Source organism: Durio zibethinus, chromosome 3 (genome assembly GCF_047325235.1).
Source record: "Durio zibethinus cultivar Kanyao isolate XHJ-2024 chromosome 3, ASM4732523v1, whole genome shotgun sequence".
Taxonomy (NCBI): Eukaryota; Viridiplantae; Streptophyta; class Magnoliopsida; order Malvales; family Malvaceae; genus Durio; species Durio zibethinus.
This window is the reverse complement of record NC_143164.1, coordinates 36,901,871-36,920,336: the sequence shown is the minus strand read 5'-3', so window position 1 is coordinate 36,920,336 and position 18,466 is coordinate 36,901,871. Positions and strand designations below refer to the sequence as shown.

The window sequence follows — 18,466 nt, the reverse complement described above, 5'->3', positions numbered from 1 at the left end:
GCAGCAGTCTATTGGTTGGTGCATTGGATGTGGATTCGCATGTTGATTTTTCAAGAGATGTTGAGGTTGCTGTTACGCCACGTGGGATTTGAAAGATCTTGTTGGAGATTTTCTTGGTGGTGAACGGAAAGCCACAGATCTACCCTAGACTATCCCAATAATATTGGGCTGGAATTTTTTGAACCATTGCTTTCGGACAAAATGAAATTCGGGCTGGGGCAACTAGAAGATCAGATGAGCTCAAAGTCAAAACAGCAGATGTTCTCTAGATACATGAAAACTGAAAGAAAGGCTCATCATTCATTAAACCTGCTTGCCCAGCCCACACCAGACTGAATTTAAAGTGAATTTCTTCAAAAAAGAACCAAACTACCAGCATTTCCTTGATATGAACATAAATGGTACTCTGCTTCACAGAACGAGATGCATGTTACAACTATAAAATCAACAGATAACTTATATATTAAAAAAGGCTTGTATATTTAAAAGAGTTCTTGAAGGAAGAACAATTAGCAACACTTTTGACAGATTTGAAGATAAGAAGTTTAGTTTTTCCCTAATTTTTGCTACTTAAACAAGAAGAAAAACTACTTTACGTACATAAAAGCATATTTTACATCACGGTTCCAGCTTCAAGGAACTAACAGGAGAATGTCTGTTGCGCTTTGCCACCTTGACAAAGACTACTGAAAGGCAAGAAGGAGCCCACCATGGCCACCAAACATTTTGTTCTCCTTTTAGGCAAGTCACTGAAGAGTACATTTTACATATATTAATCAGTAAGAAGCTTATCTACTTCTAAGAATGACTTCCTCTTGTTTGAGAAGACAACAAACAGAAAAGAGCTCCATAAAGTTGAAGAATGCATGCAAGACAAATGGTTTAAACTGCAAATTCAATATATGTCTGCCCCAAACTTCAACCTTGTGTCAGCATTTGCATCCTGTATCAGCATATTTAATAATTCTTGGGATGTCCTAGTGGTTAGAATTATTCTAATTTTGAGTGAAAAAAAAAAACGCTTGGTATGCAAACTGAAAATTGACAATTGACTCAAAGTCCAGATTTATGATGTGTGCTTGACTCTTCTTGTTCTTCCTGACCAGGTTGTTATCTTTATATGCAAACAAAAAACTTTTTGATTCTGACGAGTGCTACAACTGGTGTGATTGCATTCTTTACATATTGTACGCTCCCCAATTGTATTTGCTCTATTGGCAGCTTGTTGTGATTCTTGGATTTTGGTAATTACATTTTTACAATTTATACTTTTCATTTTGTCATTTCTTGCAACATCTTTATCATACTCGATTAGAATGTGAATAAGGTAGCTTTAGCACAATTATTTCCAAATTCAGTACAAATAATGTTTGCTAAGATCATAGAGTTGTACCAAGCAGCAGCTTATGGAGGATCATGAGCAAGCACTGGAGTTTGAGAGAAGATGTTTCTCTGAGTTGCAATTACCGCCCAAGCAACATTTGATTAATCACTCCTATTTTGGCTGCTTAATGGATGAGCTGAAGCATGCAGCAGACGATATAGTAATTTTCTTAGTGAATTAATTATTTGATTAATTATTTGTTGGATGTTCTGAACACTGGTTCCGCCATTGAGGAATAAATCAGGCATACAAGTACCAATTATAGTGACCAGGCTAGATGTGATTCTCTTTTCCTTTTAGAAAGCAGCACATGTGGAGAGTTTTGCTTTCTGAGTCATTTTGCTTTGTATTGTTGTTTAAGGGCAAAGATTAGCGCTATTTATGCATTGCACCATGACTAGAGAGCTCTAGATTTTGTTCATGATTGCATTAAAAATTCGTTTGTGATGTTGTGTTTTTTCTTGTAATCCTTGCAGCAGCCAAGGACTCAATCTTCCAGAGAGTGGCATTTCAGCAGTTATAGAGAGAGACTCAGACACAGGAAATCAGGAATCATAGAGGAAAAGGACCAAATTTCAACAACATGAATTTCTTTTTCCTTTCTTTTTCTCCATAATTTCACCTCAAAATCATCAGTCCAACACCTTCTTCTTAGTTCATACCAACTGAAGGAGAAAAACACTATAAATTCTCCATTTTTCTTCAATGGAGAAGATTCCAAGGAAAATGAACATAGAAAGCTACTAATGTGTACTTTTCTTTTTCATTTTTTTAAAACTTAGTTAATGGAATCACAGAAAGCCAGCCAGAGAGCTGTAAGTCTTTATAATCTCAATTTATCAGGATGAATTTTCGATACTAAACATCACTTAAATGAATTTAAGATTCGTTCCATTGATTAATACAATCAATTTAAAAAGTGATATTTAGTAAATTTAAAATTTAATTCTTAGTATTTGTAATTTATTTTTTATTTTTAAATTATAATTTTCTCTGCAAAAAAATTCTTAAATTATGGAATTAAAGGCGGGTAATGGTGATTACTGATTAATAGTGTGTGGTTCATGATCGAGTCTTGAGTCCTTTTTTTTTTTTTTAAATGTTTACTCGGCCACTTTCTATTCTACCATCAAATAAGGCTTTTTCATGTTAGCCAATTTGTTTGTTGTTGAAATGAAATTGAAGTGCCTTCTTGGGAATCAATCGGATTATTTGACTTTATAATAAATGAGGTTAGAATTGCATGTTCTTAAAGTTGGTTTGATGAATGAGATAAGATAAGTGGCCACCCCTCATATTCTTGATGGAACAGCTCCTTGATGCATATGCTCTCCTGTTAAAATGGGTTTTTTTTACTTTACTTAGTTATTTATTTTTCAATTTATTTGGACAGAAAAATAAAAAACATGTGATTTAATCATCATATTTAAATAAATTGATGCAAAGCATGCGATTGGGGAAACTGAAAACATATGTAAATGCACATAGAAAATTTTACAACGGCCAAAAGCTCCCAAACCAAAAAATTTCAGTGTCATAAAAACAAAATGCAAATTGGGCATGTGCTTCATTTGTTAAAGTCAAGATGCATACAACAATAGGATTGAGCAAATATAAGCTCGAATTGGGTAATTAGTCTAACTGCTAATATCAATCTACAACAAGGATCTCTGAAGGAAGCCAGAGACAATGAAAAAAGAAAACAAAAATAGAAACGTTGGTACCAGCCAGAAAGCTAGCCGAATGTGGTTGCATTAGGCCCAAGGGAAGAGCAAGACCCTGTCTGAATTCAGCAAACTGCATTGTTGTGTCCATCAATAGATATTACAGCTCGGATGGACAAGAAAAACATTTTTTGTAACCAGTCAATAGATTCAGAATTGTGGATGCGTTCCTCAGCAATATTACATCCTCTAAAATCATCAGGAGTTAATGTTGCGTTGGCCGCTAACCAAGTGTTAAATGTTTGTACAGTCAATCTAATTTTTCTGTAACAATGGTAAATCAAATTCCAAACTGATCATGCTTTTTCTTGCATGACAAGGTTATGTTAAAGCCTTTGCTTCTGTTACAGCATGAAGAAGCTCATCTGGAGTTGCAGCTGGGTCTAAATCCCAACAATGATCGGGCAAATTGCCAGATTCTCCTCTAAGTAACCAAGATGGAACCTGGTGTGAAAAGCGAAACATCTCTCTCCTTGGAATCCACCTAATGGCATCCTTGTTTGTATTTCTCTGATATACTGTCTTGAACCTGGCCAATTTGATAAGGGGAGTAACACAAACTCCAAGCTCTTCAGAGTAATCATCAAGCACCTCGACCATCTCATATTGGTGCCTCACATCATCAGGAGTTGACCTGTTCCAATCTGGAGACCAATTTTGATAAACAGCCCAAATATCTCCACTTTTGGGGAATATGCGAACGCAGCGTCCCCTTCCAGCCTTTTCTCCTCTCAGAAGATGAGAGAAAATGTTGACTTGATCAATAATGTCAGAATTCCATGCCCTGAAGTGTCCACAAGATTTAGTAAACCCAGACTCCAGCCAATTCACTGACCCGAATTCATCATCAGTTTTGGAGTTCAAGTAAGTAACAAGAATTTTAAATGGTTTTACAGAGACAACCTGGTGAATCAAACAATACAAACGAGGCATACCATCGTCTTCGTCATACAGGGCCCATATTTGCTTTGGTTTGAAGCATTCCTCAGATCGATCTTTGTCAAAATCATGAAAGTCAGAGTCAGGAACTACAATTGAGATTGGTGCACTTTTATCTGATGCTAATTGATGAACAGAAACAGCCAAATTTGTCTTTTTGGAAGCCTTTCCAGCAGCTGGTGGTTGACCATCTTCAGTGCCTAATTTAACTGCTGAAGCTGCAGCAGCTGCCTCTGAAGCCAACCTAATCTCTTCCAATTTCTTCCGAATTTCTGTCCTCGCCTTGTCAATTAACACCTTTCTAGCATCAAATGCCGGTGCCATTAAGCATTGCCTATTCGGAGGTTCACTTGGGTTGGAAAGCTTTGGATCAGGCTCAACACGATTTCCATTTGCTAATCTTGCTTCTGAAGATTTTAATCCGTTGTCTTCATATCCATTTCTACAACTGGAACCAACAATAACCTTCCTTTTCTTCTCAAGTCTACCAGTCTTAGATCCTGAAGACTCATTATAGCCATTGGACAAATTTGGAGTTGTCTGAGCGGCAAACTTTTTCATTGAATGTTTTCCGTCAGCACTTGATTTCACCTTTGACCCTGCTCCTCTAGTATCCCCGTTGGTCTGATAAATGGCATCAGTGGAAATGGCTGACACACCATTATGGCCCACAATCCCAGTAGAAGTTCCAGGGAGTGAGTTCCACTGAAATGACATGTTAGAAACATAGTCGTATCCATGCCCAGAATGATAACCTGAGATCCCATTTCCAGTAAAAAAAATAGCATTTGTTGGGACATATGTGACCCCGTCATATCCATGACTTCCATATCCATTACTTGGCACATAAGACCAAGGGCAATAGGGGAAAGAACCGTTCACTGGGGCTGACCCAGTTTCAACAGCAATGAAAGTACCTCGGCAGTTCTTACATGAAAGTCTCTTATTGACATACTTCCGAAGATATTCATACTGAACTTTACAAGATGTACATACAGTCCAAAAAGTATCAAGTCTACCTTGTGAGGTTGAATTTGCACAGTTGCTGACACCTGTAACCCCAGTAGCATATGTTGAAGTTTGAACCACTCCAGAAAGCATCTGTTTGTTTCTCTTGATATCATAGGAACTTTTCTTGATTCTATCCGACAACAAAGTCCACGCATCAGACACAAGTTTGAACGCCCCATCAGCTCCCACACATTTATTCTTATCAGGGTGAAGTAACACAGCCATCTTTTTGTACTGTTTCTTCACTGCCTCTTTATCTGCAGAAGGCTTCAAGCCAAGAATTGAATAATAATCAATTTCGCCTTTACATTTAGCCTCAGAAGCAACATAAACTTCAAATGTGGACACCATCTGCGATATACCCTCCAATCCAGGATACAACGATTTAGCCTTTAACGCATAATTCTTAGCACCTGCAAAGTCTCTTTCACAAAATCGCTTCTCAGCGATCTCTTTCGCTTTAACAGCCTCCTCTTTGTTTGTTTCCATTCAGAAATTCAGACTATTTTCAAAATCAAACTCTCGAAACAAAAGTTACAACAATCCAACATTCTTAACCATAAAAGAAGCTGCATTGTCATATTCAACCATCTCCTTTCTGCATATGGTCAACAAGACAAAATTTAGATCTTTCTCAAAAACAAGCTTTGTCTTTCCAAGTACAACTCTAATTGACCAAGTCATGCAATTTTCAAACACACTTGACTTGAATTCAAGATCTTAACCTTTTGAATTCTATTCAATTTCTGAGAAACCACAGAAAGGCAAAAAAAAAAAAAGATAAAAATTTTAAGCCAAATCAATCAATCAATCAAAGTTAACCAAATCCAGGCATTATCCAGAGTTGGGTTATTCCCTTAGAACAAAAAAAAAAAGTAAACTTTACAGCTAATTTCCCTTCTTTTCCCACAATTTCCTCAGTTAAAAAAAAAAAAAAAAAAAAACCCATAAAAAGCAGCTAAATTTGCAAAAATTCGGAAAAGCAAATCACACTAGTTTCCAAGCTAAACAACAAAAATGCAAACGGATCCAAGTTCAACAGCTCAAAAAATATTTAAATCAAGTAATTTAACCCAACTTTTATCTAAAAAGTTAAAACTTTTTTTACAAAACTAAAGCGTACAAGTAAACATTTCCATATAAATTAAAGTTAAAGACTAAAAAAAAACTGTACTCACAGAGATTTGAGCAACAATGGAAGTGAAGAAAGACCTAGATCGCCACGTGTCCTCTTGTAGCTTGAGCAAATCAAAATCTTGAGCTAATTCGTGAATCTCAATGCAGTTAAAAAAGGAAACAAAAAATCAATTTTCTATTTTGGGAGGGAGAATTACAGTGAACCAAGTGAAGGAATCAAATTAGGGTTTTCAATTGGGAATTCTGAGGGATTAAAATCTGCCGTAACGAAATACGGATTCCGTCGATCGCCGACCAGGGGAATAGGACAGGCGAAAATTAATAATAAAAATTGATAATTGAATGTTGGGCCTGCTATTTTGTACCCTGATGCTTAATACGCACAGTATTTTTTATTTACTTTAATAAAAAATAGTTATGTATATTTTTTTATTTAAATAAAAAATTTAAAAGTATTGTAATAATTATGACATTAATTATAATAGAAAATTACTTTCTTTAGGAAAATGCTTGGTAGGGGAAAGAAGTACAGTTGGGTAATGGCTAATAATTTTTTTTCAATTTTTTTGTTTTTTTTTTTTTATAACAAATAATTTCCATTGAAAGAAAAAATATATATTAAAATTTAATTTTTTTTATATATATGGTACTTGGAAGGAAAGCAAAATAAGATTCTTTTTTTAATACATTTTACTTTGTCACTTTTCATCATGGGTCACTTTTTTTTTTTTTTTTAATGTGTAAAATCAAGTTAGAACATAAAATACTTTAATTTGTTTTTCAATTCAAATATTGGATGTGTTAAATATATATATCATAAGATTATAAGTGATTTTATTTATTTATTTGCATGCATAATTAAGGAATAAAAGAAAAAAATTATATATATTAAAATTTAAAATCTAAATTTATTTATTATTGTCTCAAAAAATGATTGTATAAATTAATTGTATTAAATTTTATATTTTACTTTGATTTCAAATCTTTTAATTAAGATACCATGCAAATTCTAGCTAAATTCTTGTATGAAAATTTTGAAATTAAAACCCTAGATACTACTTTTTTGTTTTTTTAAGGATTTAGACCGGCAACTAGACTATTGCCAAGACATCATAGTATTTAATTGTGACATCCTCAATTTCACATTAGAAAAATATCTGAATATGATATGATATATATATAAATATCTAAATTTAACTCTATGAGATATTTTTTATGAGATAAAATTATAAAATTTTTGAATTAAAGTAGATAATATTTTTTAAATTAAATACAAGTTTTCACATTAATAATCTTGTTTGGTTGTACTTGTAAAAAGTAGTTGTTTCACACTATTTTAGTATAATTTGATTGATACCCAGTTGATCCATATAGACTAAGATTAAATGATTATGAATATGAAACTTAGACACAAATTGATGATTATGAATACATAAGATTGCCAACTAGCTTTTCTAATGCTAACCCTATATTTTTTATAATTAAATATATCAAAAATTAAATTTTAATATTCAAAATTATATATCCAATAATTTATTAATAAATTACACGATTATTAATAACCTATGATCATTTCAATTGAAATTTGTAAGCAAATTAGTGAGTGGACCATGAAATATGTCATTAAAAGGTATACCTTATCTTAAATAGCCAAAAAAAAAAAAAGCATACTTTATCTTAAGTTTTTTTAAGTCTTTTCTTCTTTGAAGATAGGCATAAGATCTTTTCTTCCTTGAGGATAGACATGTTATATCATTTAATAAAATTTTTATTAAGGATAGCTGGTTTGCTCAATTTATAATTATTATATACTTTTAAATATTTAATTTATGGCTTTGTTGCAATATACAACAATACTTTTGTTTTTATCCAAATTAAAAAAATAAAAAAGTATATCAACTATGTATGAAAACAAGTAGGGTTGAGTCAAATGGGTTTTTGTTCGCTTTGAACCTAACTTGATTATATATATAATATTTGAATTTGATTCGGATTGATTTGATTTTTTTTTTATATCTAAATCTGACATTATATTATATAAAATCGTACTCAACTTGATCTAAAATTAATAAAATATTATTTTAATTAAAATATAAAATTAAATAAATATAATATACATAATTAATTAATTATTAAAAATATTATATATATATATATTAGATTAATTAAGGTTAGGTTTGTCTAAAACTCAATCTCAATCCAACCTCAATTTTTTATTCTATCACTCGATCTGATCCGATTCGATATCCAATTAAAAAAAAAATCATCTCTAAAAAATTGAATCAAATCAAAACTCATGAGACACAGATTAAACAACCTTTTTTTTTATACCAACCAACTTATTACAATATTAATTGGGTTTGAAGTTAAAATTAAATATTCAAACCATTGTAATAGTTAAATAATAATATTTTTTTCAATAACTTACATTTGTAATTATTTTATACATTTGTATCATATTAAAATTAAATAAAAAAAATAATTATTTAATATCGAATCAAGATAAAATCAAATAAAATTACTAAAGAATCAAATCTAAATAAAAACAAGCTAAATTCATCTCCTCTCCCTTCGTTATCAATTTATAACATGCTATCAAGCATAATTAAAACATTAATATTTAATCTTATTTGGTTTATTGATCAATGGGTAACTCATGTAAGTTATCAACCATGTCCCAATCATGGTTTTAGGATTTCATTTATCATAAAATGGTAATTTTATTTTATAATATATAAAAAAGAAAAAGTTAATTTTTTTAACTTATCGAGGATAGCGAGTTGGGGCAACAGTAACGGTTAGTGTCGTAACTCGTAAGTCGTTTCTTTTCTCGAGAAAAAGGTACAACAGATTTTCTGCCTTGCTATAAATCCAAATTATATTTGGTCATTTACTTATCATTCGCTATCAAACCAAAACAGCACAGAAAAGGCTTTTTAATTCAATTTTCTTTCAATTTACTTCAATAAACGAAGAAAATTAGAAATCTAACAGAAACAAAAAGCACTTATTCTTTTTTCATTAGTGATAAATTTAGTAACAATTGACAAATAATTATAACAACAAAAATGATAAAGGTTTTAAAGAATTTTATCATCATTTTCATTTTTAAGGTATACTAAACTGAACAAAAAAAAAAGGAAAAGGCAACGATTAATCAAACGTTCACGGGCTTGCAAAGGAACATTAGAGACGATGGTGACGATTTACCGACGAATTTCTCGTCACTACTATTACTTCCACCAACGACACCAAGCCTTTCGTAGCAATCAACGCAAAACAAAGACAACGAGAGCTGGATCTCGTGGCAAGTCCAAGAAGCCCTCCTGACTCGCCCGAGTCGGCCCCGCACGGGTCTCACACAAGCCGTGTAGAGGCGTTTGTAACCACCCAGGGCAACAACGACGGAACGCACACTGGAAGGTGGAGACACGTGGCGGAAGCAGAGGTGTTCCCAGAGGAAGTCGTTGCGAGCAATGGTGCACCAGAGACGGCAAACGCAGGCCGCGACACCAAGAGAACGGCCGTCGAGGCATTTGAGGATTTCTACGAGGATGTCTACGTGATCGTTGATGAAGAACTTGGGTCTCTTTTCCTTGCTCCCTTCAACTGTCTCTTGGTCTTGACGGTGGCGGTTGCGGCGGCGGTGTTGCACCATTGTTAAAGAAAAGAGAGACAGCAGCAGCAGCAGAAGAAGAAGAAGAGATACGTTGAGAGGAAAAGGAAAAAATGATGGGTTATATATAGAAGTGCTATAGGTAAAGTTTAAGCCTGTAAGGGATTTGACTTTGGATAAAGAGAGAGCGTTTGTATTAGGGAAAGAGACACAGAGACAGACTTGAAGACTGGGAAAGAGAGAGCATTTTTCAATTAATTTTTTTTCTTTCCGGGTTGTTGAGACAATTTATATAAAGGGTTTTTCTTTATTACCATTTTCATTTTTGTAATATACTATTTGGTAAGAATTGTTACAAGAATTTCATTTGCATGTCGGAGAAAATAATTTTTATTTACAGTGTGCATGGTTTGGATGAGGAAGTCAAAATTTTGGGTTAAAGAGAGAGAGAAAAAGAGAAGTGGGGTATCGAGAGGAGAGGAGAAGGTGCCAAGGGAAAAGAGCCATGGCAAAGAACTGGGACCGATGCTGTTCCTCTTTCTTTAATTGCTTTTGTATATTGTCTTCGAGTTTGTTGTTTTTGTAGTTCTTTTGCGTATTTCAAAGACTTCCTTTCTTTTTTTTTTTTTATGGGTTTTAGCTTCAAGGGGTTCAAGGCCGTTGTGAAATTCCTGTAACTTGTGATATTCAGTCACATAGTTTCGTTTTTTCTTCAGCTATATTCATAGATGGTCTCCAGCTAGTAACTCTGTTGTTTTTTTGCCTATACACTGATTTGATCAGTTGGACCATTCAAGTAAGGGGGGATAGTTATCGAAAGCAGCATATTGTGAAGAATGTGAGGCTCAGATGTTAGGGTTGGGTGGCAAAGGCCAAAACTTTGATTTCACATTTTTCTCGTACACAGATTTTGGACTTTGGATTCGAAAGAAAGGAGAAAAAATGTAAACCAATATGTCATTTCAACATCGCTGGAAGCAACCTGTGATTGCTTTCAAGCACGCTGATTGGAACCAGAAAAGAAATTTTGAGTCTCAACAGGCAGAACAAGAAAATTGGTATCTCAATTGCCCTTCACTTCAAGTCGGTTCAAATTCAGAATTATTGGCTCTGGAGGGCTAGGATATAGGCATTAGGATTTTGTGGGATTCACATTGTCTGGCTCTTCTTTTGTCTGTTACTAAAAAAAATTTAACTGAAATTCAGATTTTTGGTGACGAAGGAGCTTGGCCATACAAATACATTCACCATCTCATGCATGTATGTATTCATTAATTTCTGTATGAAAACGTACAGTCTCTTTCACGGGACACAACCAAAGCAAAAAGGAAGAGTACTTAAGATCAAGGCGAGGAGGCAACTATTTGGTTGTCTTTTGGTGTTGTATTTTGGCGCCTTTTAGACAGAAGGCATAGAATAAAAAATCATTTAAGATAAAAGGGCTTGAAATTGACATTAGATTTACTAAGGCATTTCTGCTTTGTGAAAAGGGTTGTGGGCTCGGGTCTGCCCCACCAGTATCTTGGAAAGTTTTTAATGGGAGACTTGTTCTGTATTGTGTTGGACTCATTTGAGCAGACATTGTTCTTTTCCTATTCTTTCTGGGAGGAATTTGATAATTGCAAGATTACAAGGAGAAACCCGTACAGTGCACAAAAATTTTCACAGTTTCACTCACTCCCCCAACGACTAACATTTTTTTGTACTTTACACTCACTGAATTAGGGTTGGCAAATTAACCCGAAACCGTCGGATTCTGATCCGATCCGATCATTTAGGGTCGAATTTTTTTCTTGAAAAAACGAATTTCGGGTCGAGTCGAATTTAATTTTTGAAATGTCGGTTTCGGGTCGGGTTTATATGAAACCCAACCCACGATATTTACTAAAATACCCTTAATATATATATGTAATTGTTTTTTAGGGTTTCTGAGTTTTGATTTCTTTCAGTGTTCTTGTTTTTCATCCGTCCCATCCTTTTCATCTCTTCTGATCTCTTCAAAATTTCTCATCCACCTATCCAATTCCAGCCATCCCACCTGTTTTCATCCATTTAACTTTCATCTATTTAGCTTTCTTCCTTCGAATCTTTCCTCTGTTTCAACAAAAAAAGCTATCAAGTCAAAAAGAGAAAAGTTAACAGGACAGAAAAATAGACGAGTCGACCAACCATTTGTACCTAGGAACGATGCTTCCTCTTCTGAGAAACAAAAATTGCAATAGCTGAGCCGTCCTTTAAGTAATCTCCATTAGTGCCAGGCTACTAGCAAACAACAGTTTTTAGGTAAGCAAAGTCATCTCCTTTATAGATTTTATTTACAAGTATCAAATTTTTTTTTACCGGTAAATCAATCTCTTCATTTTCATTTAAAACCTTAGGAATAATTTATGATGAATTAGAGAATATAGAATTACCTGTCTACTGTTAATGTTATGTCGAGCGTGTTGAGTTTTTACAGAGACTTGGATAGTTGGATTAATTGTTGATGATATCAAATGAATACCTTTTAATGAATGGTTGTACTGTGCGTAAAAACATGATACCTGTCTTAGGTTACTTGAAAAAAATTAGAATTTTTAAGTCGAAACTAGGAAAATTAGTTAGGAATTATCTGCAAGTGTTGCAGGCAAGTGTGGTTGTTAAGCTTGCTTCTGTTATCAAGTGTCTTAGGGCGCTTAATGTGGACTGTCCATGACTGAACACGTGATAGGAAACATATAACAATGACCTACAAGAAGAATGCATAGACAAAAAACTTACTAGTTCTTCTTGTAAGAACTTCCTTTCTTAAGTGCTTAACCTTTTTTCTTTTATCAGTTTTGAAATGGTAGCTTTAGCCTAAAAAGGAAATTACTTATGGTGTTACTGAAACTTTATAGTATGGCATGACAACAGATGTGAATTAATGATGGCAAAATATAATTCAACCTTATTTTTTAACTGACAGTATTAAGCATCATTCTTTGTCATATAAATAAACTTACATCGGCTAGCTTAGATTCAAGGTAATTTAGTTTTGATTTAATTTCCTCCACATCTTTAGCAAACTTTATCTCCTCTATAGTCTTCGATGTTTTCACCTCGCCATCCTTCAATGCATTGAACTCATTTTCCTTCACTGACTTCAATTTTTTAGTATAAAAAATATCCTCCACTGGCTTTGATTCTACATTTGACTCCTTGCTATTGAAATTATTATTCTTTAGCTTCAACTCACTGTCTTTTGCTAATTTTAAGTCCTTAATATTAACATCATTCTTCAGCTCAATGTCTTTTATTAATTTTAAGTCCTCAATATTAACATCATTCTTCAGCTTCAGCTCTACATCCTTCATTGGCTTTAAATCCTCCACATAGAACATATCTTCCTTGGCTTCCATTCCATATCCTTTATAGGCTTTATCATCTTTGACTCCTCAACCTTGGCAACCTGATGCAATGAAAAGAATATTGATAATTTATTAATTTTCTTAGAGGTATTAGGTACAAAATTCGTCAATGGACTTGAAGTATTTAAATCTCATATTCAAACAAAAAATCTCTTCAAGTTCATTTTTAGATTAAAAAGAATATATATTTTCCTTTAAAAGATAATGCAATCACACATATAAGTACATATTTGTATAACTTGACTTTAAGGGCTAAAAAAATAGACAAAGTAGATCTAACCATCTGCAGTGGTGCAATAATCCCAACTTTATTCCAGTAACATGAAAACCTTATATTCCAGTAACATGAAATCAGTTCATCAATAATTTGGTGCAACCAAAATTTGACATAAGGCAAATAAAATGGGTCAGCATTTCTCTGAATAAGATGAACTCTTACATTTATCAATTCTTTGAGAGCATGCTGCAGCTCAAGGTTATTCATACGCTCTTTAAGTATAAGAGTTTGGTTTAAGTTATCCAACATTGCAATTCATCCACCTTTTCATCCAACTCTTTTTTCAAATCATCAAGCTGTACAATCTGTGCTTAATCACTGTTCATAGAGCTTGGAGCTTTCGACTGCAAGAGAGTTAATGCGACAGTTTAACTTGTCACTAAGAAGAGGAAAAGAATAACCATAATTAAACAAAAATACTATGATTTGATGTAAAATAAATCATGTTACATAGAATTTCAAGTATTTTCATTCCAAAGTGAGCAAATAATACAGTAGCTTAATTTTTTATCAGTATATTTAATGTTAGCCTCTTTACCTTTTCTTTTTGAAGCGTTAGATTTTTTAGCTCTTGGTCATGTTGAGCCTCTTGCTTATCCAATCTTTAAACTATCATCTCAAACTCATTTCTCAAAGACTCGAATTTCTAATGCAGTTTTTTACTATTTTGGGTAGCTAACTTGCTCTTCCTCTGTTCTAATAACATATAAAATTACATATAAACAAGATGTCTTAAATATCCAACCAATATGTAAAGGAACCAATTGTTGTGTATCTCATGACAAATCACATATACATATACACAACAGCAAGGCCAATAAGAAAACATGAAATATTAGATTAGTCACAAATTTTCCATCATTTTTCAAACGAAAAACTTTGCTTTTAACTTCATTGTTCTTTTGTTCCACTTTTCTAAGAACACAAGTAATAGGATCTCCCTTTGTTGTTGTTGTTGTGGGTTTTTTATAGGGGGATGGGGGGTTGAGATTTCAGAGAAAAAGTAATAGAAAAAGAAATTCTATGACCTAGAACTAAAAAATTTCAGTATACAAAGAAATGCTTGGATCATGCCAACTCGTAAAAAACAGTAAAAGACAGTTAATAATTACTTCCAACAGGAGCAACTTTGCATTGATAACTAAATCATGCACCAGATCAGATTTAATAAGCCATTATATTTAATTGGTTAGAAAAGCAAGGAAAAATACATAAAAATCTTTCTTGATACTCTGAATTCTCGATTTTAAAAAATTCACCTGATTTTAGAAAACAGTTCAATTACTCCTATTAAATGCTCCACTTCATATCAAAGAAACCTAATTTGACATTTATCCTCTCCCCAAACAGTGACAGAAAAAATGAAACTAAGCCACATAAAAAACAAGCACCAGACTAATCAGCTCAAAACCAAAAATTAAAATTAAAAAAAAAAATTGAAGTTAGGTTTAGTTAACTACAAAATTCATTGATTCCACCAAAAAATGCATTAACCTAAAAGTAAAAAATTATATCTTTTTCTTTTTTAGTTTTTCAGTAACCAAACAAAGATAATAAATAATGCAAAAAAATTAAAAAGCTTTTTTTAAAGAATAAGTAAAAATAGTACCTTTCTTTGCGTTCTTGAATATTCTTCATCTGAGCTCTATAATGATTCTCAATAAACTGTTTAGCCGTCGCCACCTTCTCCATCATCAAGCTTGACCCTAACACCTCATATTCTCCACTCTTTTCTTCCTCTATGCCCTCCATCTCTCTTTCTCTCTCTCTTATATGTATTTATTTATATATTTCCTCTTCTAAAAGCTCTCAACTATTCTGTCTCTCCCTTGAAAAAAGCTTTGAAATTCATTCATTACATGCACATTTATCAATATACAATCCTAAACCATTTATGCCCTTTAGAAATATCTTGCTTGTAGAAATCTGATTCTCTTACATTAGTGAAGACAAATGAAGATATTTTAACTTGTTTTATATGTTAATTAGCCTCCTTATTTGGCTAAAGTTGCATGTTAAGTGAACAACCTAAAGATGCATGCTAAGTTGTACATAGTAGGATTATTTTTTACTTTTTTTTTATGAAATGAACTCTTTTAATTTTTTTGTTACTTAGATTCTAAGTTTGTTTTTTAATTATTTTAGTAGAATTAACTTTAATTTTTTTTTTATGAATGAAAGTGAAATGTCTAATTTGGGAGATAATTCATGTTTCCCAACACCTCATACTTCTACCTCACATCAATCACCAATTCAGCAAACTCTCATTTCAACATCTGATGAAAATACAACTTCATCACTAAGTGTGACTAACGATGGTGCTGAAGTTGATGATAGTGGGTATAACTCAAGTAAGCTAAAATCAGAAGTATGAAAATATTTTAAAAAAGAGAAGATCAATAATGAATGGAAGGCAATATGCAATTATTGTAAGAAAAAACTTAGTGGTGCTTCTAAGAATGGAACAAGTCATTTGCGTGATCATTCAGAGAGGTGCAGCAAGTGATTTCAAATGAATATTCGTCAACAAGTGCTGCTGGCAAATCAAAGAAAGACAGATGAAAAAGTAACACTAAAAAACTTTTCTTTTGATCAAAATGTCACAAGAAAAGAGCTTGCGAACATGATAATCATGCACGAATATCCCTTATCAATGGTTGATCATGTGCAATTTAGAAAGTATTCTTACAGTCTCCAACCTTTGTTTGCTATGCCTTCTTGAAATACTATAAAGAATGATATTTTAAAGATTTTCAAAGAAGAAAAGGCAAAAATAATATCCAAATTAGAAGCTAATGAAGGGATAATTGCTATTACCACTGATATGTGAACTGTTGATCACCAAAAAAGAGGATATATGGCTGTCACTACTCATTACATCAATAATCAATGAAACTTACAAAAACGCATCATCAGGTATATTTTATTAAATTGTCTTATTTTGATAGTATTTATTTTTTATTAAGTAATTATTACTGTTGAATTAATTATTAAATTAGTGTAAATAATTGATTGTTTAATTAGGTTTGAATATGTGCCAACTCTATATATGAAAAAGGTCATTGCTTCAAGTTTGATGAAATGTTTCTTAGATTGGAATATTGATAGAAAACTTTCATCTATTACAGTGGATAATTGTAGTGTGAATGATGGTGTTATTGAGTTGTTAATTGATAGAATTGGTTGTGATGCACTTTTGCTTAATGGGGTTTTTTTTCATATGCGTTGTTATGCACACATCTTGCATTTGATTGTGAAAGATGGATTGAGTATAATTGGAGATGGAATTGAAAGAATTCGTGATAGTGTCCTTTTTTGAGGTGCTACACCAAAGAGGTGAAAAAAATTTGAAGAGGCAGCACGTCAATTACGTATTCTAACTTTAAAAAAGTTGTGTGTTGATGTCAAAACACGATGAAACTCTACTTACTTGATGCTTCAAACAGCTTTGTTTTATAAAGATATTTTTCCTCGTTGTGTGTAATTACATGGTGATCCTTTATATAAATATTTGCCAACTGAAAATGATTAGATCATCGCAACTGAGGTTTGTGAGAAGTTAAAATTATTTTATGATATCACTGAAGGGTTTTCTGGCATAAAATATGCTACTGCAAATCTCTATTTTCCTAATATTTGCAAAATCAGATTGGCATTGAATGAATGGATTATGCATTCCAATAGAATTATTTCATTGTGAGCATGTTAGGCAAATTTGAAAAATTTTAGAATGATGTGCATGGTATAATGGGTGTTGCCACAATTTTAGATCCAAAGTACAAAACAAAATTGTTGGAGTATTACTTTGAAAAGATTTATGGAGAAAATGTTGAATTTGAAATTGAAAGGATTGTGCAAGTATGTCGGGATTTGCTTAAGGAGTATGAGGAGAAATTGGCTTTGGAAAATGAATACGGACCTTCTATTTCAAGCTTTTCATCTTTAGATTGTGTTGGTGCTACTGAATTGGGAAATCTGAGAGACTATGATGATTTTGTTTCAAGGAAAAAAAAAATCAAAAGTAAAATCAGAGTTAGGTCGTTATTTGGATGAAGAAGTCATACCAAGAAAAGGGAATTTTGATATATTGAATTGGTGGAAACTAACTGGACCTCAATTTTCAATCTTACAACTTATTGTTAGAGATATTTATGCCATACCAATTTCTATTGTTGCTTCAGAGTCTACTTTTAGTGCTAGAGGGAGGTTGGTGAGTGCACAACGTAATAGACTTTATCCATCAACTATAGAAGCTTTAACATGTTGTCAAAATTGGTTATGGGCTAAAAAAGAAGGTACAGTAATACATATTATGCAATTTTATTTTTTATTTTAACATATTGTTAGTTATTATATTTTGTTGTTATATATTATTTGTTAATATTTTATTATTTCATTTGTAGGGTCAATTTCATTAGAAGAAAAGTCTTTCTATGAAGATATTGATGAGAGTGAGATTGAGGAAAAAATAACTAGTTTGGTAAATAATATTATCATTTTTTACTAATTCATTTTTTATGTTATTATTTTTAAATATATTATTTTATGAGATTTATTTATTCATCTTATTGTTTTTTTTTATAGGACTAGTGTAGTTAGAGGAGAATGATGATATGGAGCTTAGTGATGATGAAATGATTTATTGTGATCTGAAAAAAAGGTACATGACACTTCTATTGCTATTGGTCATGCCGATGAACTAGGTGAATATTGTATAGTGTATCACATCCAGTTTTACTGCTTTAGCCTTTTTCTCATTATTTATTGGTAATCTAAAAATTGATCATGCATTTCTGTTATTTAGTAGACAATAAATGGTGTGCATTCTCCTTTTGATAATGTTTAAAATGAGCTTCATTTATTTTCATATTTTTTAAGAATAATACAACATTTTTAATAATAATATTCTCAAAATGGTTAGTTTATTGCAAAGAAGGTGTTCTTTAGAAGATTGGATAGAAAAACTTTTATTAGATATTAATATTTCCA

At 32.4% G+C, this 18,466-nt stretch overlaps 1 protein-coding gene and 1 pseudogene across 1 annotated transcript; both read right to left on the bottom strand.

Annotated features, from left to right (window-relative positions):
* Nucleotides 1-2,892: 2,892 nt before the first annotated feature.
* LOC111283490 (uncharacterized) lies at nucleotides 2,893-6,528 on the bottom strand. Its single transcript, XM_022872078.2, has 2 exons — nucleotides 6,237-6,528; nucleotides 2,893-5,656 (listed from the first exon to the last, which is right to left on the bottom strand). The coding sequence occupies exon 2, from the start codon at nucleotides 5,545-5,547 to the stop codon at nucleotides 3,430-3,432; it is 2,118 nt and encodes a 705-aa protein (XP_022727813.2). The 5' UTR covers nucleotides 5,548-5,656; nucleotides 6,237-6,528; the 3' UTR covers nucleotides 2,893-3,429.
* Nucleotides 6,529-9,189: 2,661 nt separating this feature from the next.
* Nucleotides 9,190-10,168, bottom strand: LOC111283940 (F-box protein SNE pseudogene; annotated as a pseudogene).
* Nucleotides 10,169-18,466: the final 8,298 nt, after the last annotated feature.

Coding starts and splice junctions, on each gene's coding strand:
- LOC111283490 (XM_022872078.2), bottom strand. CDS start 5,547: ATGGAAACAAACAAAGAGGAGGCTGTTAAAGCGAAAGAGATCGCTGAG.